This window comes from Triturus cristatus, chromosome 5_2 (genome assembly GCF_964204655.1).
Source record: "Triturus cristatus chromosome 5_2, aTriCri1.1, whole genome shotgun sequence".
NCBI classification, from domain to species: domain Eukaryota; kingdom Metazoa; phylum Chordata; class Amphibia; order Caudata; family Salamandridae; genus Triturus; species Triturus cristatus.
The window spans coordinates 39,089,524-39,111,631 of record NC_140588.1 but is presented as its reverse complement, the minus strand read 5'-3'; the positions used below and the strand labels follow the sequence as shown (position 1 = coordinate 39,111,631).

The window sequence follows — 22,108 nt, the reverse complement described above, 5'->3', positions numbered from 1 at the left end:
GGGTTTAGGGTAGTGCAGTGGTGTTAGGGTAGTATAGGGGGTCATGCTGGGAGTAGTGTTTTAGGGTTTAGGGTAGTGCAGTGGTGTTTGGGAAGTGTAGGAGGTCATGCTGGGGTAGTCTTTTAGGGTTTAGCGTAGTGCATTGGTGTTCAGGTAGTGTAGGGGGTCGTGCTGTGGGTAGATTTAGGGTTTAGGGTAGTGCAGTGGTGTTTGGGCAGTGTGGGGGGTTGTGCAGGGGGGTGGTGTTTTAGGGCAGTGCAGTGGTGTTCGGGCAGTGTAGGGGGGGTCATGCAGAGGGGTGGTGTTTTAGGGTTTAGGGTAGAGCTGTGGTGTTTGGGTAGCGTAGGGGGTTGTGCTGGGGTTAGTGTTTTAGGGTTTAGGGTAGTGCAGTGGTGTTTTGGTAGTGTAGGGTTCATGCTGTGGTTAGTGTTTTAGGGTTTCGGGTAGTGCAGTGGTGTTTGCTTAGTGTTGGGGGTCGTGCTGGGGCTAGATTTAGGGTTTAGGGTAGTGCAGTGGTGATTGTGTAGGGTAGGGGGTCGTGTTTTAGGGTAGTGCAGTGGTCTTTGGGTAGTGTAGGTGGTCGTGTGTGGGATAGTGTTTTAGGGTTTAGGGCAGTGCAGTGGTGTTCCGGCAGAGTAGGGGGTCGTGCAGGGGGTGGTGTTTTAGGGTTCAGGTTAGTGCAGTGGTCTTTGGGTAGTGTAGGGTGTCCTGTGGCGGGTAGTGTTTTAGGGTTTAGGGTAGTGCAGTGGTCTTTGTGTAGTGTAGGGGGTCGTGCTGGGGTATTGTTTTAGGGTTTAGGGTAGTGCAGTGGTCTTTGGGTAGGGTAGGTGGTCGTGTGTGGGATAGTGGTTTAGGGTAGTGCAGTGGTGTTTGGGTAGTGTAGGGGGTTGTGCGGGGGTAGTGTTTTAGGGTTTAGGGTAGTGCAGTGGTGTTTGGGTAGTGTAGGGGGTCCTGCAGGGGTCATGCGGGGGTAGTGTTTTAGGATTTAGGGTAGTGCAGTGGTCTTTGAGTAGTGTAGGAGGTCATGCTGTGGTAGTGTTTTTGGGTTTGGGGTAGTACAGTGGTGTTCGGGTAGTGTAGAGTTGTCGTGCTGGGAGTAGTGTTTTAGGGTTTAGGGTAGTGCAGTGGTGTTTGGGTAGTGTAGGGGGTCGTTGCTGGGGGTAGTGTTTTAGGGTTTAGGGTAGTGCAGTGGTGTTTGGGTTGTGTAGGGGTCGTGCTGGGGGTAGATTCAGGGTAGTGCAGTGGTGTTTGGGTAGTGTAGGGGGTAGTGTTTTAGGGTTTAGGGTAGTGCAGTGGTGTTTGGGTAGTGTAGGGGGTACTGCTGGGGGTAGTGGTTTAGGGTAGTGCAGTAGTGTTCGGGCAGTGTAGGGGGTCGTGCAGGGGTTGGTGCTTTAGGGTATAGGGCAGTGCAGTGGTGTTCCGGCAGAGTAGGGGGTCGTGCAGGGGGTGGTGTTTTAGGGTTTAGGGCAGTGCAGGGGTGTTTGGGCAGTGTAGGGGGTCATGCTGGGGATAGTGCGGTGGTGTTTGGGTAGTATAGGGGGTCATGCTTGGGGTAGTGTTTTAGGGTTCAGGTTAGTGCAGTGGTCTTTGGGTAGTGTAGGGGGTCGTGCTGGGGTATTGTTTTAGGGTTTAGGGTAGTGCAGTGGTCTTTGGGTAGTGTAGGGGGTCGTGCTGGGGTATTGTTTTAGGGTTTAGGGTAGTGCAGTGGTGTTCGGATAGTGTAGGGGGTAGGGCTAGGGGTAGATGGAATATGCTACTTATCAGTATGCCTCTGTTCTTGGCATGTAGAGCTGCAGATCTACACACTTGTGCATAGATCGCCATCTGGTGTTGGGCCCGGATGTTTGTACTTTGTTTTTCCTCTTGGAAAGTGTTTGGAAGTCACGAGGGCGGTGACTCCTCCTTTGGATCGTATTGCGCATGGGCTTCGGCTCCATCCACAGATTGTTTTTCGCCAGCAGGGAAAGATGGAGCGTAGTAATAACAGTGAAGATGCCCATGTGTGTGTTATCTAAATAAGATAAACTGGAACAGATGGGTGGGCGTGTGTAGATCTGCAGCTCTACATGCCAAGAACAGATGCATACTGGTAAGTAGCATATTCCGTTCGAGGCATATGAGCTGCAGATTACACACATGTGTATAGATTATATAGCAGTACCCACTGTTAGCGTCTACCACCCGTATCTGTTGCAGTGGTTTGAAATAATGTTTTGAGTTCAGCCTGGCCCAGACTAGCTTGTTGCTTAGTTTGCACATCTACATAATAGTGTTTGGTGAAAGTGTGCGGTGTTGACCATGTAGCTGCTTTGCAGATATCATCTAATGGGATGTTTCCTAGAAAAGCCATTGAAGCCCCTATTTTACGTGTAGAATGGACTTTAGGGGGAACGGATAGCGTTCGTTTTGCTTTATGGTAGCAAATCTGAATGCATTTGACAATCCACCTAGCTATCCCCGACTTGGAGATGGGGTTGCCCTTGTGTGGTGGAGAGAAAGAGACAAACAGTTGTTTGGTCTTACGGAAAGGTTGTGTTCTCTCGATGTAGTAGAGTAAGGCTTGTTTGACATCTAGTGTGTGTAGAGCTCTTTCTGCAACAGTTTGTGGTTGCGAGAAGAATACTGGTAGTTCTACAGATTGGTTTAGGTGAAAAGGAGAAATGACTTTAGGGAGGAATTTTGGGTTGGTACGGAGAACAACTTTGTTATGGTGCATTTGCAGAAATGGTTCTTGATTGGTAAATGCTTGTATCTCACTGACCCTTCTGAGGGAAGTGATGGCTACGAGAAAAGCTGTTTTCCAGGTTAAAAATTGGAGTTCACATTTGTGCAATGGTTCGAAGGGAGGCCCCATTAGTCTGGTGAGAACGATATTTAGGTTCCACACAGGTGAGGGTGGCACTCTGGGGGGAATTATTCTTTTAAGGCCTTCCATGAATGCTTTAATGGCAGGTACTCTAAAGAGTGATAGATGTTGCCTGTTTTGTAGATAAGCTGCTATAGTTGCGAGGTGTAGTCGAATGGACGTATAGGCTAGATTACACCTTTGTAGGTGGAGTAAGTAGCCTATGATGTGTTGAATGGAGACGTCTAGGGGATTGATGGTGTTGTTGTGACAATAGACAACAAAACGTTTCCACTTGGCGGCGTAGCACGGTCTAGTGGTGGGTCGTCTAGCTTCCTTGATGACGTTCATACAGTCAGGGGGAAGATTTAAATAACCGAATTCTAGGACTTCAGGAGCCAGCTCGCAAGGTTGAGCTGAGCTGGGTCCGGGTGTCTGATCTCTCCATGGTTCTGGGTTAAGAGGTGTGGAGAGAGCCGTAATTTTTGGTGCGGTACTACAGATAGTTCCAGCAGTGTGGTGTACCACGGTTGTCTGGCCCAAGTTGGAGCTACTAGGATTAGTGTGAGGGAGTGTTGCTGTAGTTTGCGCACCACTAGTGGAATGAGTGGGAGAGGCGGAAAAGCGTACGCAAATCTGCCTGACCAGTTCATCCATATCGCATTTCCTTTGGACAATGGGTGTGGATATCTGGCGGCGAAGCTTGGGCATTTGGTGTTTTCGTGGGTGGCGAAGAGGTCTATCTGTGGATGCCCCCACATCTGAAAGTACGGGTGTAGAACTTGTGGGTGGAGTTCTCACTCGTGGATTTGTTGTGTTTGTCTGCTGAGCAGATCTGCCATAGTGTTTTGGACTCCTGGGACATGCTGAGCTAGGAGAAAGATTTTCTGGGGAATGGCCCATCTCCATATGCTCTGTGCTAGCTGAGAGAGCTGCGGAGAGTGTGTGCCGCCTTGTTTTTTAATATAGTACATGGCTGTCATGTTGTCTGTGCGGATTAGGACTCCCTTGCCTGAAATTTGTGTTTGAAAAGATTTTATGGCTAAGAAGATTGCTAGTAACTCCAGATGGTTGATGTGGAGTAACTTTTGTTGAGGTGTCCATGTGCCCTGCACGGTGAGATGTAATAGATGAGCTCCCCAGCCGGAGAGCGATGCGTCTGTGGTTAGTACTATCTGGGGAACCGGGTCCAGGAACGGTCGACCTGTGGAAAGGTTTGTGGTGGCCCACCACTGCAGAGAGCGATGGGTGCGACCGTCTACCAACACCAGATCTGTTAATTGACCCTGGGCCTGGTTCCATTGGCGCGCTAAGCACTCTTGGAGAGGACGCATCTGGAGTCTTGCGTGAGGTACTATGAAGAGGCCATCATCCCTATTAGTTGCATAAACACCCGAGCTGGAAGGGAGTGTTGTGCTATGAATTTTGCGCATAGAGCCTGAATGCTTGCAATCCTGGCAGGATTGGGGTAGGCGAGCGCTTTTGAGGTGTCTATAGTGGCACCTAGATATTGTTTTATGTCGGATGGTTGTAGATGGGACTTTTCGTGGTTTACCGTGAAGCCTAGCTGGTGAAGTAGCTGGATCGTGGTGTGTGTGTGTGTTGTTCACACTGATTGTATGAACTGGCTTTTATGAACCAGTCGTCTAGGTATGGGAAGACATGAATGTGCTGTCTTCGCAGATGTGCTGCCACCACTGCAAGGCACTTGGTGAATACTCGAGGTGCGGTTGTGACTCCGAACGGGAGCACTTTGAATTGGTAGTATTGGCCGTCCACTACAAATCTGAGGTACTTCCTGTGAGCGTTGTGCACTGGGATGTGGAAATAAGCGTCTTTTAGGTTCAAAGTCATGAGGCAGTCGTTTTGGGAAAGTAGCGGAAGTACCTGCTGAAGCGTCACCATATGAAAATGGTCTGAGTGTATGTATTTGTTTAGGGGCCGAAGGTCTAGGATGGGCCGTAGAGTCTCGTCCCTTTTTGGTATGAGAAAATATAGGGAGTAGACCCCCATATTTTGTTGGTTGGTAGGAACGTGTTCTATTGCCTTTTTGTCTAGGAGGGATATTACCTCCTGCTTGAATGGCAGTAGATGTTCTGGTGACAGTGGGCGTTGTCTGGGTGGAATGTTTGGGGGGTAGATATTAGTTCTAGGCAGTAGCCTGACCGAATTATTTGTGTTACCCATTTTTCCGAGGTGATGGTAGTCCAGACCGGATGGAAATGTTGGAGTCTGCCCCCAAACGGAGTGGGATGGTCTGGGGGAAGTGGAGGGAAGTCATTGGGGAGGCGCGGTGGCAGAGCGGGAGATGTTTGTTTTGCCTCTGCCTTGGTTATTGTTGCCCCTGTAGCCGCCCCTTTGGTAACCCCTTGTAAAGGTGGACTGAGTAGGGGATTTGTATGAAGTGGAAGCGGTGTCTGAGCAGTAGCCTCTGGATGTGCTCCGAAAGGAAGAGTGGCGAAAGGAGCGTCTGGGAGGGTGAGATTGTAAGGCTCCCATGGATTTTGCCGTGTCAGTGTCCTTTTTCATTTTCTCTAAGGCATCCTCCACTTTAGGGCCAAACAAATGTTCCTGGTCAAAGGGATGGTTGAGGATGGAGGCTTGTACCTCCGGTTTAAAACCTGATATCCTTAGCCAGGCATGGCAACGGAGGAGGACACTAGTATTGATGGCCCTAGAGGCTGTGTCTGCTGCATCTAAGGCACAACGTATGGAGGTATTAGTAATTGTTTTGCCCTCCTGAATTAGCTCATTGGCCCTAGCTTTGTATTTATCAGGGAGATGGTGCATTATGGCTTCTAACTCGTTATAATGGGCCCTGTCATACCTCGCTAGTAGTGCTTGTGTATTGGCGATATGCCATATATTGGCCGCTTGAGATGCAGTACGCTTGCCTGATGCGTCCAAGAGTTTAGACTCTTTGTCAGGTGGTGGTGCGTCGCCTGACGCCTGTGAGTTGGCCCTTTTCCGTGCTGTGGATACTACCAGGGAATCTAGTGGCGCTGGCCCTCTGATGTAGGAGGGATCTGTTGGGGCAGCTTTATACTTCTTTTCAATGCGCGGGTTAATGACCCTGGCCCTGACTGGGTCCTTAAAGATCTCCGGCGCATGTTTTATAACACCTTTAAGCATAGGCAATATGGAGGTGGTCCTATGTGTGGTGTCAAATGTATCTAGGAGGAAATCCTCCTCCACTGGGTCGGTATGTAAATCTACCCCATGGTAGTGTGCCGCCCTTTGCAGTAAATGGTTGAACCCCAAGGAGTCTTCTGGTGGAGAAGGTCTGGAAGGGTAAAGATCGTCTTGTGGGACGTTAGGGATATCAGGGACATTATAATCGTCCCATGGGTCTGGGGATCCTGTGGGAGTGGGGTCCTCTGTAGGTATATCTTGGGGCACATCCCCTATGTCATCATATGGATCCCCTTGATCATCATCATCCGGGGATGGGGTCGGGGAATGATGAGGTGGGGATGGAGGAGGGGAAGGTGGAGGAGGTGGTGGAGGTGGGGAAGGTAGTCTGAAAGGGGAGGTAGCAGAGTCCTTCCTTTTTGGAGGTGGAGGCGGAGCAGGTTTCTCTAACTGTCTCTTTTTGATAGAGAGCATCAAATGTCCAGTTTTGGGATCCTTAGTTAGTGTTTTTTGGAAGGGATCCAGTGCGAATAGTTCTGGAGAGGTTGATTGGTCTGTCGGCGCCGAAGGCGTCGGGCCGTTGGTTTCTTAGGTTTGTTGGTGCTGGTTCGTTGTTTGGAACCATGCTTGGAAAGCTCCGATTGTTTAGTAGGCGCCGAGATGGATTTCGGCTTCGAAGTGTCGGTGCCGGTGGCCTTGTGGGCTTTTGTCGGTGCCGAAGATGGGGTCGGTGCCGAGGAGCTGGGTCTCGACCCCGAGTGTTTCGGTGTGGGGCTCGGTGTCGAGATGGAGGCCGATTTCTTTTTCGGTGCCGAAGAGTGTTTATCGGCTCCGACGGTGGGCTGGCTTGAGCCCGAGCCGCCCGAAGGCTTAATTGGCTTTTTTACCGGTCCCGAAGGTGCGGTGTGGGAAGCAGTGTCTTTTCGGTGCCAGTGAGGGTGTGGGGGGGGGGGGGGTAGAGTAGTACTCACAACCCTCTGTGCCGGAGTGATGTCCTCCACATCTGAATCGTCGGCTTCGGATGCGCTGACGAGTCCCTCGTCGGTGAGTTGTTCTGGAGCGTCAACGCCTTCCCCGAAGATGTCGTCCGGGATCGCCGTCGAGGAGTGTGCCATGGTTCTTCTGGCTCTTCGGTCCCGAATAGTTTTCTTGGACCGGAAGGATTTACACGCCGGATAGTCTCGAGCCTCGTGTTCAGGGGAGAGGCAGAGATTGCACACCTCGTGGAGATCGGTGTGGGGGAATTTGGACCCACATCGAGGGCACTTTTTAAATGGAGTCCTTTCCATTAGCCAGGACCGGAGCTTGGGTAGGTCCGAAGGCCGCCGTCGAGACTGGAACCGAAGGTGTTGCCGATGAGAGCCGCGTCGAGTGGGGAGATCGTGATCGAAACAATACAGCGAATTGGGGTGAGGATTGCACGTCGATCGTCGAACTGGAAGCTGTTCTGGACCGGAGCGCGAAGATTACATCCGAGCCCGATGGCGGAAAAAAACAATCTGAGGATGGAGCCGAAGCCCATGTGCAATACGATCCAAAGGAGGAGTCACCGGCCTCGTGACTTCCAAAGACTTTCCAAGAGGAAAAACAAACTGCAAACATCCGGGCCCAACACCAGATGGCGATCTATGCACAAGTGTGTAATCTGCAGCTCATATGCCTCGAACAGTGAATTTCAGGGGTTTTATGGCACCCTTTTCAAATGTTCTTTATCAACTATAAAAGAAAAACGAATCATGCTACTGTTTGAAAATACTCTGAATTTAGTTTTTTGTCAGGTAGACTACCATTTATTGCACGCGTTACTCCAGGTGAAAGGTAATTAGAGTTTTTATTTGAAAAATATAGTCTTACATTGTAAATGTTAATGTAAAAAAACTACCTCTTCGTGAAACTTAAATATGGCATACAGTCTAAAAGTAAAAGTATCTTCAGTAGTTTTTACATGCGCTTCAAATCCTAATTGATCAAGAGTACATAAAATAAAGGAATTTTGGAGCGTGCCAGCCATCCACTGTGTAAGAATAGCTTGAAAGGGAGTGTAATCCTGCTTGACCCTCCACAGGTATAAAGTAACCCAAGCTTCGAAAATAATATTTAAAATTTTGTTAATGCGTTTCCCCCCAATCTGTCCAATTTCAGACATTCAGGGCCAGATTTATAACTCTTTCACGCAACAAAGCATGACAACGTGCTGCCCTGGGTGAAAGGGAGAGGGCAGGAATGTATCATATTTACCAATACATGCCGAATTCCTGCTCTCTGCCTGCACTGGTGCACAATTTGCTGCATAGTGCCAGCGCAGGCACCCTTTGTGCAGGAAGGGACGCTTTTCTGCACAAAAACTATCCTCTGAGGCTTTTTCCTCTTTCGAAGTGTGCTGCGGAATGGAGAAATAAAGATATTTCTTCTCTTTGCACCTCCCCTGGGAAGACGTGGCACTTTGATGCATTGCCAAGTTTACCACTCTTGGTAAATATGGGAGTGCACCAAAATACATGTGTGGATGTGTGGGACACCCACATGCCACCCATGGAACACCATTCCAGGTTCAAAGTAACGCAAGGCAGCCACATGTGCTTCCTTGTGTTACTCCGGATTTACGAAGCAATGCTGGGCCAGGCAAGATGGCCTTGCGTTGCTTGGTAAATCTGACTTTAGAAACTGAATTGCCTTGTGACACCATGTGTGACGCAAGTGCAATGTAATACTAGGATAAATCTTGCCCACAGTGTCACTGATAATTGGAAAGCTTTAGTGGGCTTAGCTTAACCCAGAAACAAGCAGAGCTCTGCAATTCAACTTACTTCCACAACTGTGCCCATCCACAACATCATTCCGTACGAGCCACTTCTTGATACAGGTGAATACAGACAAAAATACAACAGTTTGTGACATGTAGCTTACTCAAATGATCCAGTTTTTTCCTTTGACATGACATACTATAGCAGCATCTTTGGGTTGAAAAGGTTTTTAAGACATTTAAGAACGTGCTCTTGATAAACGATGCCAGAGGTGTACACATTGCAAAAACACAGCAATTTAAACCGGACTGATGTTTCAACTGTTACAGTTCACTATCATGACGTCAGATAGGTGGGAAATGCAAAATTCATGAAGTTGTCCTCTGTAACTTAGCCCGATTTTACCTCCATAAAACAGAGGGAAGGCAAAACTATAAAGCTCAGTTATCAAATCCGTACACGTCAGCACAGCATTGTCTGAAGTTAGATTTTTTTTTTACTCCTATTTGCTCTCCAAAAATGTCAAATTTGCAACATGGTGTTCCAGGGATCTGACGCCAAAAGCTTCCGCAGTTTTCCCATCGAGGCTGTCCTCAGCAGTTTGCATTCGGTTTTCTCTCCATGTGTGAGGTGATCTGAGGCACCCGTTTCCTGATTTACACTTGGGGGAAAAAACAAAATGAACAATTTAGTTCGTCAGCAGAAATTGATCGTATCTATAAATCTTAAAGTTAATTTTGTATTTGCAGCATGGATTGTCCGGTTGGTACAGCTGTACTTCAAATGTAAGTAATTGACCCCACTTCCTCAAATTTAGCTAGACAAATACTAGTTTACTTCTCTGTGAGTACATTTATTTTGTATAGTGCAATAGAAACTACTGGTGTACCTGCCCTGTAAAATAATTGCATTTGCCAGTACTCCTCAAAGAATGTCTTGTTATCAAGCAGCAATCATCTATATGACAAGAGGTGTAATATGCTAGTCTATCTAATGAGGGCCAAGCTCAGACAGAGCAAAAGACATGGTCACCCACTCTACAAAGTATATTAATATTACATGACTAAACAGAGCAGATATACTTCAACCTACATATCTCAATACTGCTTTCTGCCATACTAATTTCACTGTTTTGGGTAATGACTTATTACAAGTTACAAATAGTAATACGTCAAGCAAGCAGATGCAAAGTTAGTGTTTTTTTTTTTTTAAATGTAATATGCAAAATGATTAATAGCAGCCAGGTTTACTATTCAAAGGTCCGCTTGCTTTTTATATGCCAATGTACTTATCCAGATCTCAGCGGATTGATCGTCTTCAGGATCAGTTTGGTCAATAAGAAAGTAGTTTGATGCCATTAGGGTGAGGTGAGAATGAGGAAAGAGGCAGAGAAACTGAATGGTAGTGACATCTACTGTAAAGCACAACAGTGTGCAAAAACATCAGTTACTGAGATGTAGCTTTAGAAATCAAAGGTTAGCATGCTTTTGAGCATATAATGAATATTCAATTCATTGGGGCTAGGTCTTGGTGCCTCAAGTGGAGCCTCATGTCTTGAATGAAAGGGTTGCGGCAATGAAATGCGCGTTTGGGGAGGCCATTTCCCAGTATTTTGAACATCGTTCATCAACAACTGGTCAAAAGCTTGCATGGATGGTGGGAGTTAGTTCCACAAACGAGGGAAATGATTCTAAAAGAATTTTCCACCAGAGTAGACGTTTCATTATATTAAGGGATAGCATATAGAATGGTTGTGATTTGTGGTGTGTCTTTTTTGACAAGTGGTATCAAATATCAACGTTATTTCGGCAGTTTTAATAAAAGTGCAAATAAAATATCACAACCATGTATGAAAATAACAAAAGATCAAATGAATAAGCAATGATTATGTGAAAATAAAACCATAAAATGCAACCATAGGGAATTCTGTTTCATTAAAACAGTTATAAAATTTGTAGAAAATTTATGAAGGGTCGAAACTGGTCTGCCTAAGCCCTACTGTCCTCTGCTAGAGTGAGTTCCTGATCTCCTAGAGGTGGCTCCTAGGTCCTGGACCCTTCATGTGGCATCGGTAGCGCTCTTTCACAAAGAACAGAAAAAATCCTGAAGTTCTGTGCTGTTTGCAACCACAAATCAGCCTGTTCATGCCAAGATCTTGCTGGCAGTGCCAACAGCCAAAGAGAAAGCTCTGGTCTGGTGAACCCAACTCTTCTTGCTATAGCGAACGCCAGCGTCATATGGCAATGCAAGATCTGCACTGTGTGCTACAGCATCGACCACCCACGGTGACCACCAACGCAAATCTCCAGCAACAACCGCCTGCGACGCCCGACAGGATCTTTGCACTGCATCGACAACTGTCCTTGACACCTTTCCCGCTATTCATGCAATAGCAACGACCATCGAGTATCTGTGCCTGCTCCTCTCCGCCTCCTCCACCACTAGCGCAATTCTTTGCGCTAGACTTTAGAAGGTAACTTTTAAACAGGATTAACCTGGTGCCTGTTCTGGGCCACGCTCAATCACAGTCAGCCTGAACTTATGACTTTCACCTAGTCTCACATGCCAAATAACTGCATGTGGCGCTTTGTGCCTTAAGGCACAACACTTACTGTAAATCTTTAAAATAATATATCTACGGTTCAACTGATTGGATTTTTTATGTCAAATTATTTATTACATTTTACTGTATTTTCTAAATTGATGTGGGATTGTTATAGTGTTGTGTTTTCACTTTATTACTGTTCAAGTGCTGCATAAATACTTTACACATTGCCTCTAAGTTAAGCCTAATTGTTTCTGGGCCAGGCTACCAGAGGGTTAAGCATAAACTAGTTTTGCAACATTTGTGGTTCACCCTGATAAGGAACGTGGCTGTTGTTCGGGAAGAGGTCACACCCCACCCCCAACCAACAACCCACTCTCTTACATTGGGGGTACTTCTGGGTTTTTGTTTACAGAGTCACAGATGCTTCTGCTAATCGAAACCTTTAACATTTGATCCCATCTCACCGAGTCACCTGGCCATAGTGGAGGTGGCCCCGTCCTCCTAAGGGGATGTCCCTGCGGGCAGGGGTGGAACCAAATTTCACTATGATTGAATCCTAACAAATGAAGTGATCATGTCCGAGATCTCTTATAAATATGGCATGCTTAGTGATGTGAAGAGGTACAGTAACGTCAGTGTTGCTGGACAACCCAGTACAGTGGATGCTCAAAGAATGAATTGATAGCTAACAGAATTGCAGTTGCAAGGGCAGTGTCTGCAGCATTATCTTGGGCTAAAGTTTGGTGAAAGATATAAATGCAGCTAGCTAAGCAAATGGTTGCTCAACCTTGCAGTCACTGAGGGATCACATCTTACTGTTTGTTACCTATGAAACTTGAAGGAAAGTGCAAAATGATTAAACTTTTAAAGCACTTTTTAGCTATTTTAATGGAGAAAACTTTCACCTATTGAAGCAAATGGCTCACCTTTTGAGGTGCACGGATTCACAAGGAAAATTCTGGTTAATGGAAGACAGCAGCATAGTTGAGCAGTACTAGTCTTTCATCTGTACAATGGAATTATACTAATTTTGCAGGTATGTGAAACAAGTGCAATCAGGTGTAGATCTGTGGTGGCTGCAATGGGGCCGTGGTGGCGGGGGGGTAAAAAAAGAAAGAAAACCGCACTTACCTGCCAGTCGCCTCTCCTCCGTTCTTCTTCTGTTGAGGACACTGCAACAGGAAGCACCCAGGCTCCCAGCCAATCATGAGGCTGCTGATAGCAGCGACGTAATTGGTCTGAGTGATTTGGTTCGGCGCTCAAAAGGGAGTGGAACCCTGGGCATGTTCTCTACCCAGGCTGTACTGCAGCCTGGGTGGTGAACATGCAAAGTGCGCATGACGGGTTGGCCGGCCTGAGTCGGCCGGGCAAATCGTCATGCGCACTTAGTGCTCATACCACTCCTCCTCATGTTGGCTGGCAGCCCACCCCAGCCCGCCCCTTGAAAAAAAACTGGGCCAGTACTGTAAAAATAAAATGATAATGGCGTTTTGTTATTATCATTTTATTTTTCGTGTGGGGTGACACTTACCGCTGATGTAGATTGCCACCCACTTTGTGTACTGGTAGATTAAAACACTTAACTCTGTTTCAGAACACTGAAATAATAGGCGACTGGAACGAGGAGGTGAAGAAATATAATTGTAGATTGACTATCCCCTTAATTAGTAGTATGAAACAATCCAAGTTTGTTTCCAAAACTTTATCAGAGTGTACGCTTTTAGCCCATTATTCATGATTTGCCTCGATGTTACACACTCAATAGCCCAGATACAGTAGGGAATTGGTCTTGCGCTCAGGTGCCAGATATTGTGTGCAGGAGAACACAAGCGTACACTGCTAACACAATAGTCAAGGTAAACGTTTACAGCTGCATCTAGGTACAAGTACAAGCAACTGACTTGGCATTATAATTACACAAATCCACTAAACAACGTATTCAAGTTGTGATAAAGTTGGAGTCCACTTACCTTCCTCTGTAATTTACAGCAAATTGGAAGAACTTGCACCAGTACAATCATGACACTCTTTGTTTTCTGAATGCATGTATCAACCTAAAGGAAAACAATTGAAAGAATAATCCCAAAATTCATATCACTGACTACTACATGAATCATGTCTAGACTTTCCCTTTTTTTGTTAGAAAAATGCACCATGATAAAGCTCAAGTATCAAAGAGATTTCACATTACACCATTTCCTATATAAAAGTATATTTTAATCTGTTAAATATTACTTTAACACTGCAGACCGATTAAAAAAAAGTAGTGTATGTAAATATAGGGACTTATGCACCTTTAGCTCTGGGGTTACAACCAAAGCCAATGTTTGTTTCTTTAGGACTCCTATCACTTCAGGATTCCCTTTTATCTGCCACATCACTGGAAGGGTGGATTCAGCTCATGAACAGCTAGACCCTAAACTTAACTGGTCTGACCCAAAATTCCACTTAGACCTATTGTGACTTGCCAACATGCTGAGGTAAGAATCTTATTTTGGCTGCTTTGATTGCAAAGATTGAAGGCCGTTTTGGACATCTGAACCAGAAACATGAGACCTTGGATTTTCTGGAACCTCCTGAGGCAGTACATCTGCCTTCCAAAGCTTTGTTTGCTTTCTCCTCATTGTCGTCCGTCCAGCTACTATTTTGGACCAACTAATGAATACCACATGATCATCCAGGAAAGGTGTGGCTCCATCTCCGATGATCCCTCATTATAAGAGGCCATGTTTTGTGGCTCAGGACAGCATTAAGGTTTGCACCCAAACTAGTGCTAGTAAGTGGTTCGAGTCCAGGCCCTGACAGCTTTGTCCAGTGAAGCACCACTGCTTCAGTAGACAGCATCAGTGCTCTAGTGTGACTTGTGGCTCATACCAAAAAATATCTTTATTGAGTCTGACATCTTCAAGCAAGTTCAAATGGACTGGCAGAAAAGCAATGCTCTAAGCCAGTTATCTCGAAGAATCCAGACCAGTGGTTCTTAGCTTTCTGTGGACCCCTACGTAATCATTCCTGTAACCCAAAGACCCATTAAATCATTATAGCAATCCGGTTACCCCTACAAGGTCATTATTGGAATCCAGAAACCACGATCCGTGCAATTTCACATTAAAATACAGAAACAAGCATTCATCAAATAAGTACACAAATGATTTAATATATTTGTATCATGTGTTGGCCGTAGATACATATGCTTAGCATTATCCTGCCATCTAGTGTTGGGCTCTAAGTTTTTCTTCAAAAAGATCTTTGAGTCACAAGGTATGGTGACTCCTCCTCCGGTGTGTACTGCGCATGTTCCTCCGCTCCTTTGTTAGATAGTTTTTTTTTGCCATCTGATACGAATATTGTTATAACAACTCAGGGACTGAAGCTTCAATCCCCTCTGAGGCCTTCATAGGCTTTCAGGCTTTTCTCTCCAGACTAACACATCTCAGAACCGAATGACAGCAACTGGTGCTATTGATCACTTCACAGAGCCCTCCTGGGTCCCCCGTTCTACTGTTCTTCGACTTCTTTGTCTCAATTCTACCGGACTGCGTTCACGTGGGGTGGAAAACACACCCTTCAGCTTTTGTCCTAATTGCCACACAAAATATTCAAAGCAAGACCAACACAAAGTATGCAACCTATGTTTGTCACCAAAGCACGAAGAGACCTCATGCGAGGTGTGTTTTGGTGTTCCTGTCGAAAAGACACTTTGACAGCGAAGGGAGCGTCGTTGAGCCCAAACAAACATGCAGCAATGCACAGAAGATGCACCGGATATCTTCGGGGACCAGTCACTAGACCCCAGTCAACAGCTGGAAGACGCAGAGGCGCAGACAACACCAACAGATGTGCAGATACTCCTGGCTAGCGGTGGGGACAGTTCAGACTCTGAGCCCGACTCCATACAGGGGCACAAGAGTAACTCTGCAAAGGCCGCACAAATCACTACCAAACAACACACACAGGCTTTTGGAGCCCCACTGCTTTCGGATAACCGAGGATTCCATCAACTGGCACACAAACAGAAGTCCACTACGCCTGGAAAGCCTTCAACAAGCATAAAAAAATGTAAAGCTTTAACATTTATTTTAGTTCCAACACCGAAAAAAACTTCTTCGGCACAACCGAAGTCAAGCAAGGACTCATACTGAAAAAATATACCTAGGACCCGAAGAAAGGCTCGGAACCAAAACATGGGTCGAATGCAAAAGCTTCGACATCAAAACCAATACATAAGCCATTGACCCCAAAAATGGCAATACAAAAAATGGCAACCAGTAAAACAGGCTCTTCAACACCCTCCACATCCTTAACATTGAAATCTATAAAGAATACTACAGAACCACAGAAAAAACAAATAGAGCCCATTCTTGAACGCTGGCAAGACAAGCTGGACAAGGGACAAAATACTTTTTTGTATAACCCCATACTGGGAAGCTAGGCACCGCCACCACCACCTGCTTCCCTCACTTTTCAGAAGAGGAAGAAGTATTTTCAGGAGGACATTGCTGGGCCTCAACAAACCCATCAAAAAAAGAAAAAAGACAGAGGCACAATCCCTATTTCTTTCCCTCCACCTCCTCCTATTCCCTTTCTTCCTATTCCATCATCTCCTGTTCCAACTTCACCTATTATACCTTCAAGGCCGGTGCAGGCACCCTCGCCAGAACACTTGCCTTCTGAGCAATCGTTTCCTTCATCAAATCAATCACCTCAAAGTGACCATCAACATGAAGGGTACAATATCACTTACTTCATGGATCCACAGGGAGATTCCAATATTGCTCCTGACCCATGGGACGTGTATGATGCTGATCCATTGGACGATACTGATCCAAGTATCTATCCTTCCAAACCCTCACCACCGGATGATAATCAGCTTATCATGATATCATCAGTAGGGCTGCTACATACCACAAAGTAAGCCTACACACTATTCCACAGGAAGAGGATTTCCTGGTTGAAACACTTAATAGATCACAAAGGACGGCACAATCGCTCCCTATGCTTAAAGGTATACTATCATCCACAGAGTACATATTTAAGCAGCCTGCTAAATCTAGAGTTGTCACCCCTCGTATTGAGAAGAAATATATGGCATGTCCACTGGACCCTGAGTATATTAAGGGTCAAGTTACACCAGATTCACTAGTGGTGCACACTGCCAGAACACGAGAAAATTCCCAAGGCACAGGGGATGCACCTCCTACAGATAAGGAGAGCAACAAGCATTGGCATAGTCAATAGGTCTCGCTTTTGGGACCTTATAAGTATTTCGTTTTGCAGCACAATATCCTTGGTGCAATAACATCAGCTGTTGCATGGCTAAACTTTGTACCTTATAAGTGTTTAGCCATGCAAAAGTTAATGTTGTTGCACCAAGGATATTGTGCTGGATAACTAAACACTTAATGTCCCAAAGGCAAAACCTATTGGCTATGCCAATGCTTGTTTAGCGATGTTGTGCAGCATGGATAAAGAGGAAACCCCCATTAAAAAAAAAATATGCTATTATGCAGTCGCAGCAGCTGTGTCACTTTGTAGGCAAAAGCACAACACATGAACGCACCTACAGCGTGCGTGTGAAGTTTTCTTTTTTTTTTTATTTACTGATCCAAGTTGTACTGGTAAATAAAGAAAAATAAAGCAGTGGCAAAGCTTTTTTTTTTAAGGCGGGTGGAGGGAAATAACGAAAGCAGGGTTCAGAAGTAACACGGAGAGTACTAGTGCGGGAAAGATTACAGAGGATGGAGTATGCGCATGTGTGTGTGCGAGGGAGCGTGCATGTGTGCCTGTGTGTGTGTGAGAAAGAGAGAGAGAGCGTGCATGTGTGCGTGCCTGTGTGTGTGTGTGTGGGAGAGGGAGAGAGAGAGATAGAGCGTGGATGTGTGCATGCATGTGTGAGAGAGCGAGTTGTAGGGAGAGCGGGTATATCCAATCAATGAGAGGAAAGGCGCCCCGCGGAACCGGTTCTCATGCAATCATTTCGTGTTTTTAGGTATTTCAATTGCTGTTTTTTTCGGACCTCTGTTATATACACACGAGGGACAAGCGGGGAGCGTGGAGTAGAGCAGGAAAAGGTGTGAGGGAACGCACACACACCACCCTAGCTTTTCACAACCGCACCCACTGCTGACTCCGCAGCTGCAGGAGAATCATTAACAGGCACCAGCCCTGAGCAGCTGGAATGAATGATGCACCACCACTGCTGGAGACTTGATAGGGAGCAGAGGCCTGCCTGCTGTCAAGCAATGGCCCTATTGAAAGCAGTGAGCACCAATGAATGCCTTACCGTGCATAGCAGAAGTCAAAAGTGCTTCACCACTGCACACTGCCACCACCACGCCACCAGTGCTGGAGGCCTGGCAGGGAGCAAGGGGTCCTTGTATCAAAATAAAAGCACCAATGAATGACTTACCGTGCATAGCAGGAATCAATGGTGCTTCGGCACTACACACCAAAGAAAGAGAGAGAATGCATGTGTGCGTGAGTGCCTGTGTGTGTGCGCGAGAGAGAAGGAGAGAGAGAAAGAGCGTGTGTGCGTGTGTGAGAGGGAGAGCGTGCATGTGTGCGTGCATGCGTGTGAGAGAGCGAGAGCACGCATGGGTATGTGTGAGAGAAAGAGAGAGAGAGTGCAGGTGTCTGTGCGTGTGTGTGTGTGAGTGAGAGAACGTGCATGTGTGCGTGTCGGTGTGTGTGTGAGAGAGAGAGAGAGAGCGTGCATATGTGCGTGCATATGTGAGAGAGAGGGGGAGAGAGAAAGAGAGCAGAGAGCCTGCATGTGTGAGTATGCGTGTGAGAGAGCGTGCATGTGTGCCTGTGTGTGTGTGAGAAAGAAAGAGAGAGCGTGTATGTGTGCGTGCCTGTGTGTGAGAGGGAGAGAGAGAGCGTGTATGTGTGCGTGCCTGTGTGTGAGAGAGAGAGAGAGAGAGAGAGAGAGAGAGAGAGAGAGAGAGAGAGAGAGAGAGAGAGAGAGAGAGAGAGAGAGAGAGAGAGAGAGAGAGAGAGAGAGAGAGAGAGAGAGAGAGAGAGAGAGAATGTGTGTGTGCATGCGTGTGTGAGAGAGAGAGTTTGTGTGCATTGGTTTTGATTAGATGAGTCGGGTGGCTCTGTATCCTAGGTTATTAGACTTGGATTCCTGTACTGGCTTGATGTATTGCAAGCTGTAGCCAGCGGTAGCAGTTTTTGAAGCCCTTACTTAAAGTCTCGCCAGACCAGCGCAAGCGCTAGGTCAGGCGAGACCTAAAAACTATGATGCAGAAGGTAAACAAGTGGCAGCACAGGTAGCCAACCAGATACATATCACAAATTCTATGGGACTACTCGCCCGATATAATTGGGCCACATGGGATGAAATACAAGACTACTGCCACACCTCCTTAACCAATACCAAGAACGTGCAACATAATTGGTGGAAGAGGGCAGGGCAATATCTAATGCCACTATACAATGTGGGGCTAGCCAGCATCAGACAAGACTTGTCAATGCTGTAAACTAGAGATAAAAGCACCTTCCAAGCCAGGGTCGAGTAAGACTAAGGGGCAAAAGGAGCTGCAGACATGGAGGCAAGGCTTGATTAATTGCCGCTCTCTGCCCAAACATATAACAGAAATCCGTTTACTGTTGGAGAATACCACTCTAGACGCCCTATTTATCACTGAAAGCTGGCTTAGGGAATGCTCCTCCCCTGACATAGCAATAGCCCTGCCTCCAGGATACAAAATATACAGAGCAGCTAGGGCAGGTGGGGGGAGGACTGGCCATTTTGATTAAAATCAAGTTCAATTGTACCATAGATGCCTTCCCCATCAAAAGGTGTGAATGCCTCCAATTCTCTCTTTCCTTGTCTCCCACTTACACCTTCTCAGGGCTCTTAATTTAAAGACCACCGGGCCCATATGGAGAGTTCCTAGACAATCTACCCGATTCTCTTGCCAACATATTGGTAAAGAAAAACAACACCACCATAGTAGGACACCTAAACTTACACGTGGAGGATTTGAATCTCCTCAGTGTCAAAAGGCTGCTGCTAGACCTCGAGGGTCTACAACTCTCCCAATTGGGTATGTCTGCCACACATACCTAGGGACACATATTGGATCTAGTTATTTCTAATGACCCCAACATTAAAGTTGCACCATCAATACCAGTCCCCTGGTCAGATCACCACTTCATTCCATTTAACCTAGCATTAAAGTTGCACCATCAATACCAGTCCCCTGGTCAGATCACCACTTCATTCCTCTTAACCTAGGGAAGAGAAGAAGAGAGCAGGGCAGGGTCACCCCACGGCTGAGACAAAGAAAAGGTCCTGGGCCAAGATTAACGCAGAGGGCTGGGGGAACGTCCTAGCGAAAATGACCATACCAAACACCAAGACACCAGAAACAGTGGAGGAAGCATACTCAAACTGGGAAACTTGGATCTCCCAATCATTGGACAAATTAGCCCCCAAAATCACATCCAAACAAAAAGCCAAAGCCAAAACAGGCGATGGTTTTACCCCCAACTACTCTCGTTAAAGAAAAACTGTAAATAAATCGAAAGGGACTGGAGGAAAAACTATGACCCACAACTTAAAACCTTGAACAAGTAAGCCATTAGACTTTACCACAACAGCATTAAAGAAACACAGGCCAAATTCTTTGAGGAGAAAATCAGCCAGGCACAGAATTCCTCGAAGGAACTGTTTGCGGTAGTCAAGATCTTAACCTCCCCAGCCCAGGACTCCCACCCAACAGAGATCTCGAAGGAGAGGTGCAATGACTTAGCCACCTACTTCCTATCTAAACTCACGGACGTCTACAAATCTTTTAGGGCGGGCGGGGAAACAACAGTAAGGTTGGAAGAGGATAAGGTGAAAATTTCCCCCCTAAAAACTACCTCCAATCTCCATTTAGTGGAGGCAGAATTTCTGATGGGCAAAGTGAGGTCTGGCTCACCACTAGACCCAGCCCAGCCGCATATCCTCAAAACAGTTACACCTTCCATCCTTCCTACGCTAGTTAAGATTATGAACCAGTCTCTTGAGATGGGCATGGTTCCAGTGGCATGGAAGCATGCCAAAATTAAACCCTTGCTTAAAAAATCCAATGCAGACCAAGCGCAACTAGGGAACTACCGCCCCATTTCGATACTGCTATTCGTTGGCAAGCTACTGGAAAAACACGTTAACAGATCATTGGCTGAGTTCTTGGAAACAAACCATTGCCTCCACTCCACCCTGATGGGATTCCATGCACAACACAGCACTGAGTCTGCTCTGTTAATGGTGGTAGAGGTACTAAGAATGTCGTTAGATCGGGAAGCTCAACAGCTTAACTACTCCTGGACCTATGCGCTGCCTTCAACACGGTGGACCACCACATCTGCGAAGCAGACTCTTGGCCATCGGTGTACAAGGCACCATGCTACAGTGGCTGGCATCATTCTTGGAGGGAAGAAGTTATGGAAAATAATATTCTCTCTAACTCGATGTCCCTAACCTGCGGGGAGCCGAAAGGCTCCTCGCAGAGTCCCCCACTGTTTAATGTTTATATGGAGCCACTATCTCGGATTGCCCAAGATTTCAACATCACCATGTCATCCTACGCTGACGATATGCATCTGGTGATTCCTTTAGACCCCAGAACCAATGGGGACTTCGACAGGTTATCGCCTTGTATGGAGAAAGTAATGGAATGGATGACGAACAGCTGCTTAAAACTAAACGGGGACAAAACAGAGTTAATGATCCTTGGAAATAGGACAATTCCCATGCCATCAATAAGTTGGCCTAATTGCTTGGGCAGCCCACCCACACCAAAAGAATACATCAAGAACCTTGGCTTTTGGCTCAAGAAAGGACTTATCAATGACAACTGAAGCCAAGAAAGTAGCCGGCACCTGTTTCGGACCACTCAGAACACTCCGGAAAATACTAGATCGGATTCCTATACAGCTCACTATTCCTAGGGGTGCCGAAATGTGTGATTAATAGACTCCAGGTGGTCCAGAATGGGGCAGCAAGGCTACTGTGTAAGGCCCCAGCTCGGGAGTCAGACAAGAAGCACCTCAAAGAACTTCATTGGTTCCCGGTGGAGGCCAGAATCAAATTCAAGGCACTGGTTATAACGCACAGAGCTTTACACAACATGGGCTCAAGGGAAATTAGAAACTTGGTGTCCCAATATGTCCCAAATAGGAATCTGAGATCGAGCGCTGAATGATTTTTAAAACCAACAGGTGCCAGGAAAGCGAGGTGGGGAGGCAGATCCTTCTCCCACCTAGCATCCAAACTCTGGAACTCATTAAAACGTGGTTCATGGATCATGAATAAAGAATTAGAATTTCGGAAGTCAATAAAGACGTGGCTGTTCAAGCACTACCTCTAATTTCTGCCCAGTCTCAGCTTGCATCCTGTCTCTGAGCGCTGGGAAGCCCTAGGGTAGCTATGCGCTCTACAAATACGAAGTTTATATCCCCATTTATCGAGCACACTGCCATTATCTACACTTTCAGCTAAACAGACAAAATTATCAATTCAAAGTGCTACACTTGATCTTAGCCAAAAGGTGATACCATACCAAAAACCTGGTCTGAGGCTACGGTCACTCTGATCCTGAAGCCTAATAAGGATCCCCAAAAAATGGAATCTTATAGACCAATTTCATTGCTGTACACTGATTATAAAATCTTCTCAGGGGTTCTAGCAACAAGGTTGGCCAAAGTCATTAAAACGATTGTACATCAAGATCAGAGAGGTTTTATTCCTGACAGACAGTTAAATGAGCTAACTTTTCAAGTTATTGCAGCAATAGATGTTGCAGTGGCTGAGAAGCTCCCATTGACCCTTCTAGCTATTGATGC

At 46.3% G+C, this 22,108-nt stretch overlaps 1 protein-coding gene across 1 annotated transcript in view; it reads right to left on the bottom strand.

Moving 5' to 3' along the window:
• Window positions 1-7,789: 7,789 nt before the first annotated feature.
• Window positions 7,790-22,108, bottom strand: part of CTNNAL1 (catenin alpha like 1) — an 862,216-nt gene continuing 847,897 nt past the window's right edge. The window contains exons 18-19 of the mRNA XM_085606809.1: window positions 13,240-13,323; window positions 7,790-9,382 (exon numbers count right to left, since the gene is read on the bottom strand). Of these exons, the coding sequence (XP_085462935.1) occupies window positions 9,224-9,382; window positions 13,240-13,323 (243 nt within the window). The 3' untranslated portion in view covers window positions 7,790-9,223. The remainder of the gene's footprint in view (window positions 9,383-13,239; window positions 13,324-22,108) is intronic.